This window comes from Buceros rhinoceros, unplaced genomic scaffold (assembly GCF_000710305.1).
Source record: "Buceros rhinoceros silvestris isolate BGI_N320 unplaced genomic scaffold, ASM71030v1 scaffold9182, whole genome shotgun sequence".
Taxonomy (NCBI): domain Eukaryota; kingdom Metazoa; phylum Chordata; class Aves; order Bucerotiformes; family Bucerotidae; genus Buceros; species Buceros rhinoceros.
In genome coordinates this window covers 9,058-17,742 of record NW_010397121.1, presented here as the reverse complement: position 1 = coordinate 17,742, position 8,685 = coordinate 9,058, and the positions used below count along the sequence as shown (strand labels likewise).

Here is an 8,685-nt window from a genome sequence, read left to right as displayed (position 1 = left end):
CCTGCTGTTTCCATAGCTAAATATGATCAGAACAGGCTAATGTTAACATTAAATTTGGATATGCAAATCAAAGCAACCAGCAAGAAATAATGGCTTATGTAATCTGTGGCTGAATTGGCATCAAAAGGGCGTTGGTAGCCTTCTAAAAATTGGTTCACAAAATCAGCTTTTCATAGATTGGTCTTTAGAATGAGATGACCTTGGGAACTGCTTATGTACATAATGATTGTGTCTGCCAGCTGAGTTCTCTGGATTCATTATCAGAGCTGAACTGTATGGGAACAGAAGGAATGCTGACTCTACCATGTCAGCTGCATGTGGCGAGGAAAAGAGATATTTTTCTTTAAGAATTTAATCTCTCCTTCTGTCTCAGCGACACGGAGGATGAAACTGCTAACAATATTTCAATGATCATCACAAGGCATCTCAGATGAATGATACAGCTCATACATCACAGTAGCTTTGATCCAAGTTTCTGATGTCTCATGAATGAGTCTGATTATTCTTCCTGAGGTTTTCTTAGCAACCAGACTAGCTGGAGAGTTGCCTCTTCTGTATGTTTTTTCCTGCAGTCATCGTTGTCTGCTTAATGAAAACAAAGGGACCAAGGGAAGAACACCACCACACTGGAGAGATCTTAGACAGTCAGACTACCCTATCTTGGTGTGATTCTGGAAAGCAGAACTCAGAGAAGCCAGGAGTTTGGATCTTCTGTTATACATAATTGTTCGTATAGAGACAAGCAGCTATCACAAATCAGGTGTGCAAAAAGTGCCAAAAGCAAAGGGAACCCCCTATGTTGGCAAGGTCATCGTGGCTATGCCTCCAGCTGAACAACTCAGCTTTGGAGGATAAAGATCTTGTGAAGACTTTCAATGGAAATCATTCCTAGTCATCAACCCTCCGATGTTCTCAATGTTTCTCAACTCATCATGAATTATTTCTTCTAGTTGTCCTTTCCAGATTTCCTTCCTATGCCTCTGTTAGAAAAGATAAGGGGAAGATGGCAAATCCTCTGGTGTCCAGTCTCATAGCAACGATAGAATCATCCTCTCTCCTTAAAAAATGAATAGATACAATTACATCTGCTTCCTGGAATTTTTCTTATTTATTATCTTTTTTCCCAAGGATTTTTCTTTCAAGGTTGTTGGGTTTTTTAATGGATAGTTCTAGATAATTGGAATTATCTGGCAGATGCAAGGAATATGCTAAATATCTTTTTGTAGACACACTTTATTTCCTATTTCTATGCACAGTAAAACCATTATGATTCTTCTTTAGAAGTCTGCTCTTCAAGCAGTTTGAATTTCTGTTTAGCGATTCTTAAAAATTTTTCTTTTCCCTAATTGCCTTAAGGTGCCACAAAATCTAGCTTGCTGTCAGCACCCAGTATAGTCAGTATGTTTGTACCTGCACCAGAAGAATTTGCGGATGACCAGCCTGTTGTGATGACTGACAAGTAAGTTCTTTTTCTGTTCCTTTCAAAGAACTAGTTGAACTTCAAACAGGTCAAGTGAAGTACAGATATACTTTATGAAAATATAAACTCCGTTCTACCATTTATCTCTATGCCGCATTTTTTAACTAATTTTTTTACCTCAAGATAAACATTTTCTAAACACTACCAGCAAGGTGCGCTTTTGATTCAGTAGGACCTGTGTGAGTTTGCACTGGTGAAACAATGACCCAGGCTGTTGCGTGTGCACAGGCACCAGGGGAAGCACTTTCCATCCTACTTTAAGGATTCCTTGTGATCCATCGGAAACCACTTTCGCCTTAAGAAAAAAAAACAACTTCTTTTTCAAAATTCCTTTAGGGTTCTGTTGAAATAGGTAACTGTTGATGTGTAATCAACATAGCATTTTTAATACTGATACTCAATGATTCCAAAAGCTTTTGCAAACATTAATTGGCTGGTTAAAATGCTGCTAAAGAAGTGTTAAATGGAAGTCTACTCATTTACCAGAGAAGTAAAGCAATCAGCAGGGAGCCCTGCATTGATTTGGTCAAAAACTGGGAAGAGAAACCAGAATTTCTTGCTTGTGCTGCTACACTTAGTCCAGTAGACAGACGTTCCAGGGTGATCACTGGAGAAAGATGGGGCCATTGTGCAGGCTGTGACTGGAAGTGGGCCTTACTGTGTGACAAAGGAAATTATCCTGAAAGTTAGGCTTGTCTTTGGCACTTCCTTTGGCCACTTCACCAAAGCTCTAGCGCCAGCTGGTAACATACAGGCCAGCCGATCTTGTCTTTCATGACTTTTTTGGCATATTTTCTTTCTGTTCAGTAACAAAGGCAGGAAAATTTCCTGTACAATTCCATTAAGTTATAATATCACAATCTGTTGGAGTCATTAGCAACTGATTGGTCAAATTAAGTAACCCATCTTACTGGGCTGAGGTAAGCCAGTTTCCCACATTGGTTTTCCTTTTTTGTAGATTGTGAAAGCCTGTCTCTTCTCTCCTAAATCTGACATCCCCTTTATAATCAGACATTATGCAGCCCTTTCAAAACTTCATCAGTTGTCTTTGAGCATTTCAGGAAGAATAAGTGACTCAGCAGCAAATTTGCCCTGGGAAAGGAGACTTCTCTGAAATCTAAGGTTCTGTGCCCCTGAGAGGTCCTTTCATTTCTTTCTTAATAGCTATAACTGCTGTGGGAACCAATCAGATCATTGTTTCCTAATTGTATAATTTGTTATTCATATTCATGACTGACAGGAAGGACAATTTGAAATTGTTCCATCTCTTTAAGATCATCTATGAGTGTCATTGCTTGTTTCTATGATGCTAAATAGAAGAGTGCCAGGGACTTGAGTAGTCTCCTCAGCCCAAGTTGCATGAACTGGCTGATGCTCATATTGCTGAAGGTTAGTCTTCACTGTTGCAGATTTCTCTGTATATTGCAAACTGAAAGTAAAGTGTAAAGTGCAAACTGAAGCAGTCCGATGAGGGAATTGGTTAACAATTGGCTAACGATTACCAATGAAGGACCCAAAACAAGGCCTGCCCTGTGGCCCTCTTTTCATTTGTCAGTGAAGGAACAGCCAGTGCAGCTAGTGAGAAACTTTATTAGTGTTTGAAAACCATCAACTGTTATTTAATTATAGAAAGATCACAATTACATTAGCTTTCTAAATAAATTTTGAATAGAATGTACTATATAACAGTACTCTAAAAAGATACACACATAAGTACATAAAACAAATATTTTGTTTTAAATTTGTAATGTCAGTTTTAAAATCTGTTCTTTGCAGGTGCCATGACTGTGGGGCTATCCTTGAAGAATACGATGAAGAAACGCTAGGCCTGGCCATAGTTGTGCTCTCAACCTTCATTCATCTTAGTCCCGACTTGGCTGCTCCGCTGCTGTTGGACATCATGCAGTCAGTAGGAAGGTAAATTCAGGACTTTCCTCTGTCCCATATGATAGAAAGAATTTTGTGTCTGAAATTTTGTTTACGTAAACTTCAATGTATGAAGTTACGTATTTCAGAACTCTTAAGTGAATAACATCTGGTTCCGTCTGCTTTGTTACTCATCATTTTATCAATTTCTTATGTAACTTCTTCTACTGTCATTTCAATTTTGGGTAGCTCCTTTGATGTCTTCCCCTTTTACCCTCCAAAGGGATGTTCCAGCTCTGGAATCTCCCCAGCTTGTCTCACTGTAAGCAGTGATGTAAAGAATTCAGTTTTTCTGCAATACCCTTATCTTCCTTGAATGCCTTGTTTGCCACTTGAACAGGAATTGATGCAGCATACTCTTCAGTGTGCTTCTTGATCCAGATTTATCTGAAGAAAAAAACTACTGTTAGTTTTTATTCCTTCTGCTAGTTGTTCTTGAACCATTTTTTTTTGTCCTGCCTCCTTGTGGTTTTTACACTGGATTGTCAGAATTTATGTTGTTTTCTGTTTTCATTTGAGACATGACTTCAGCTTTTTGAAAGAAGCCTTCTTTTTTCTAATAACCTCCTTCACTTTTCTTTCTGCTCTCTTGAAATCTTTCTTACAAGTGGGATACCTTGGCCCCGTGCTTCCAATGCATTGGTCTTAAACAGCTTCCGTGCTTCTTGTAAAGACTCTTGGCTGCCCCTTTTTGGTGCTTTGACAGAGTTTTTACTTTTATGTGGTTCCTGCTTAGAAGTTATGCACAAATATGGTCAGCTTTTCTGAATTTTGTTGCTTCTGGAGGACTGTTGCCTTCTAGGTATGATCATTTATTAGCATACCTAAAGCTCTTCAGGCTTTTCAACCATATTTTGTATACTAATTAAGACTGAGTAAAGGGTTGTATCTCCTCCTGAGGGCTTCCTAACCAGCTGCTGCATGAGCTTCGATAAGGTCTTGAACATCTGGTGCCTATTATTTTTCTCTTGTGGCTTTTACCTCTATGCATGTGATCACTGAAGGGCACCATTACTATTGTATTACTTGTCGTTGCTGCCTTGGCCACTTGCACAACTTCCTGCCGAAGAGGTGGGAGCGATGCATTGGAGATGTTTCAGAATAAACTTCTGAGCAGCATTACCAGTGCAGAAATGGAGCACAGCTCTACTTTTCCACATTCTTTTCAGTGACTGAAATTAAAACTTCACTGTTTTAAAACTTCTCTGCAGAGCCACAGCCCTTCACAGCCCTGTCTCTCCAGTACTTCCCAGTTCTGTTATAATACTGCAGCTAGTCATGTCCTCCATTTCCGTGAATTGCCAGGTGATAGCTCCCTGCTGTCACTGCTAATGAACTCTGATGAAGGCAAAGTTTCTAGTCTAGACAGATGCTATCCATTCTGTGTGATTCTTGTAAATATAGCAGTACTTCAGCCACAGAGAGTAAATCGTTTGGAAGATAAATTGTGAAGGGCTGAGCATCAAGGGGGCTACCTTCTTCTGTGCTTTGAGGAAGAAATGCTGCATCTTGGAGTCAGCTGATTGTTTAGCACAGCAGAGGGCATGCAGCATGGGGTATGCCTGAAAAATGTCCTGTGTTGTTCCTACTGGGTGTCATTTCTGACAAATTTTAAGTCCGGTAAGAGGCTCCTCACAAAGGAATTATTTTGAATACATTCAAAATAAATAGCATATACAAGCAGAGAGGCATTTAGGTGCCTCATGTGTATAACCTAAGTCACTGTCTTTCATCAAGGAGTGCTATATCAACACCTCCAAACACCCATCTGACAGCAGAGGTGAGAGTGAGTTAGACTTCATGCATTCTTGTTCCTAAAAACTTTTATGCTTAGAAGAGGACACAAGGAGTTAGGAAATCCAGGGTCTTTCAGAATAACTAGACAATACATAGAAATATTTTCAAAAGTTATTTGGGTACCCATGGGTACAGATAGACATCTATTGCAATTTCCAGAAGAGAAAAAGTTCTGGATTCAAGTTACTGACAATTAGAGATTGACATGCAAGACTCTGGCATGCACTTCATTTTATGCTTTAGTTCCTGAATCAAAATTTTGAGTTTTTGATTCTTATTTCATTGATTTCCAGTGAGATTTACCTTTCCAAGCATCGAAGCCCTGTTTGAAAATGGTATTTAGGTTCTTGAGTTAGTGAGGAGCTTTGGAAAGCTTAGCTTCTCTTCTTAACGTGTACAGATTTGAACACATACATTTACCGTCTCCTGTCTGTTTACTGTGCTGCTTTGTGAGTAGTGATGGGGATTCACGGCCTTTTTGCAACAACATACTTAGCGTAATAATGATAAATACACACAAGCTTTAAATTTCAGAAAGTTTCAGATGTTCCCTAGTGTAGTCTTACGAATTTTTCCTGAAGCTAGAAACAGAATATTTTGTTTATAATGGAAACCAGACTTACATTATGACGTTCAAAATGAGAGTAAAACTTTACACAGGACTTAGAGTTGTTTTGGAAGAAATACTTTATGCTGTAGTATTTGTATGCTTTAGTAGATTTTTGAAAATAAGTTTAATGTCCATTGGTCATGTGATTAGTCTCATTGCATTCTGCAGAAATCCTCACGTGCTTTAATGTAAGCAGATGCTACAGTTACTCCGGAATCAACGTCTGTGTTGCTTGAAGGTAGCTTCAGACCTGCTTTCACCCAGAATTAAGTTTGCGAACCAGAAATGTATTTTAGTGTGGATTTCTCTTAACAACAGTGGAATCAGGGACTCGTTAATGAGTTTTTCTGATTTATGCTGGGGCAATCAAAGAGAATATAATCTTCAATCTCCTGCACCATCCAGCCTGAGATTATAGCACTGCTGAAAGTATGCTGTGTCCCCATCTTGTCATGCATCATTAATGATAATCACCATCCATTTTGTTTTACACTGATGCATTTGACTGAGCAGCCTTAGGGTGCTTTTTTGGTTTTGCAGTGGTGACTAGAGAGGAAACTGTCTTCAGAACAGACGCTGATAGAGGATTGAGCAGCAGCTAAATCCAGCCTAAAATGATTGTGAATCAATGACAGGCAGATCATCAGCAGATGTAAATTAGTGTGGCTCTATGAACTTGCCATTTAGACATATCAACTTGTACCAGCTGAAATACCGATGCAAAGCAGATGAAAGTAAAAATTGCATGGTATTTTGTATTTAAGAGATGCTTCCAGTGTACGTCTTTATAATTGCTTTTAGTATTAAAGGCTTGTTGCTTTGATATCATAAGCTCTGATTCATTCGTTTACATGTCCTAGATATTAAAGTGCATGATTTTGTTTTAAGATTGGGTTCAGTATTTTCATCACTGAATGCCCATATTTGGCTTTAAAGTCTATTATTTAGGTACTAAAATAAATGACCTGATTTTTGAGAAACCAATATTGCTCATCTGACTTTGTAAGAGCTTGTAGGTACTTAGTGTTTCTGAAATTAGGCCAGTTATTTAGGTGCCAAAGTCTGTAACTAGAAGCCTCACTTCAGACTGCCAAGTAGAGAATTTTGGCAGTCACACAACAGTGTGTGTTGCTGTGTTAATCAGAAACAATTCAGTCAGTAGCCAGCTTCTGACAAACTTTTTTTTCCCAAATCCCTCTAGGTTAATAGTTATCCATGATGTGGATGTAAGGCAGTAGCTTTACTTCGTTATCTTTCATGCCGGTACAGGGAGGCAAGTAAATTTTTCTGTAGAGCTGTTAAGTATTTGTGAAGCTGCAAGACTGAATAGGGTTAACGTTGTGCAAACACGATTTGACTGAATTTATGTGCTCTTCACAAGACCTTTCTGGTGACATTTAAAATGTTGTCTAAAATTCTTATATATCAATTTTTAAATAAAATGATACTTTATTGGCTGACTTAAAAGTGAAACACAAAAATGCATATGAGCTTCACTTTTTTTTGTTTTGTTTTTATTCCAGGTTGGCATCAAGTACCAGTTTTTCTAATCAAGCAGAAAGGTATGGTAGCAAAAGATAACTTGGCCACAATGAAACAACCTAAAGCATCATCCTCCCTGGCCCTGAAATCAACTAAATTTAACTTGTAAAAAATGTATTTAGAGGGTTGTAAGAAGGAAAACCTGTCCTTTCTAACTTCAAATATTTCATGTGTTCTGAAGATGAGTACAAACCCATATTCATATGATTGAACTTGGAAAAACTCAGATTCAGACATAATTTAAAGATGTTCCCTACTTTTCACAATTTCAGTGGAGCTTTTTCTAGCTTGTTCTGTGTTCAATATTTGTCTTGATAAACTATCAAGTTCAATCAAGTGAATCATCCTTGGCTGTGGAGAACCCCTGGTAGTGATATCTCATTATGTAAATTAGATGCTGAATAGGATAAATTCATTTTGAAAGCTGTAAAACATGTTAAGATGTGCAGTTCATGAGTAAATAAATAGTGATTTGGCTTTTTAAACCATTTTATGAGTGATTAGGAAGTACTTCACCTCTTGAAGGAAATGGCAAGAGGCAAATTAATATTACATCATGTGTGTTTACCTGTTTTATTGTACAGCCAAGAACCTCATCGTGTATTCACTGAAATACACAAGGTGAGAGCAGGATTATATTTCAAACTCAGATGACCCATGAATAAAATGATGTGGAGAATCAGGGAAACCGCAACTATTTATTGAGACTTAAATACTTCTGGTATCTGTATATAACTTTTTCAGCTCTGCATAGTTGAGATGAAGTCATAAAATCAACATGCTGAACTGGGTTTTTTGGGATCAGGACAGTTCTGCTTTTGACTGTCTCACTTGTAACTGAATATTTCCATAATTAAAAGGAACAGGATCATCTTTATTATCTATCTCCATATAGTTGGCTTTGGGAAGTGTTTAATCTGCAATACATTTTCTTTTTCCTTCCTTTTCCTTTCCATTTCAGTATGATGATCCCTGGAAATGCTGCAGGGGTGGCCAAGCAGTTCCTCCGTTGTGTGTTCCATCAGCTGGCTCCCAATGGCATCTTCCCCCAGCTCTTCCAGAGCAATATCAAAGGTAACGTGTGGTACCTGAGTGCATTTCTGACCCTTTCAGTTACCTCTGTAGGGTCAGCCAGTGCAAAACATCATTTGAATTTCAGATGGAAATTTTTTACGGACCTTGGCCACATCTCTTATGGACTTCAGTGAGCTGAGTTCTGTTGCTGCTCTGAGCCAGCTGTTAGAGGTATGTTGACAATTGGCTCTGTTAATGGTGCTAGTTTTATTAGCATTATCAGGCATAGTGGATCCTTCCTGCTCATACACTTCGG

At 38.4% G+C, this 8,685-nt stretch overlaps 1 protein-coding gene across 1 annotated transcript in view; it reads left to right on the top strand.

Annotated features, from left to right (window-relative positions):
* The window catches only part of LOC104502188 (protein unc-79 homolog), a gene marked incomplete at both ends in the record, with an annotated part of 38,537 nt that overhangs the window by 20,854 nt on the left and 8,998 nt on the right, over positions 1-8,685 (top strand). Inside the window, 5 exons of the mRNA XM_010146124.1 lie at positions 1,357-1,459; positions 3,257-3,397; positions 7,337-7,375; positions 8,317-8,429; positions 8,515-8,600. Coding sequence (XP_010144426.1) covers positions 1,357-1,459; positions 3,257-3,397; positions 7,337-7,375; positions 8,317-8,429; positions 8,515-8,600 — 482 coding nt within the window. The remainder of the gene's footprint in view (positions 1-1,356; positions 1,460-3,256; positions 3,398-7,336; positions 7,376-8,316; positions 8,430-8,514; positions 8,601-8,685) is intronic.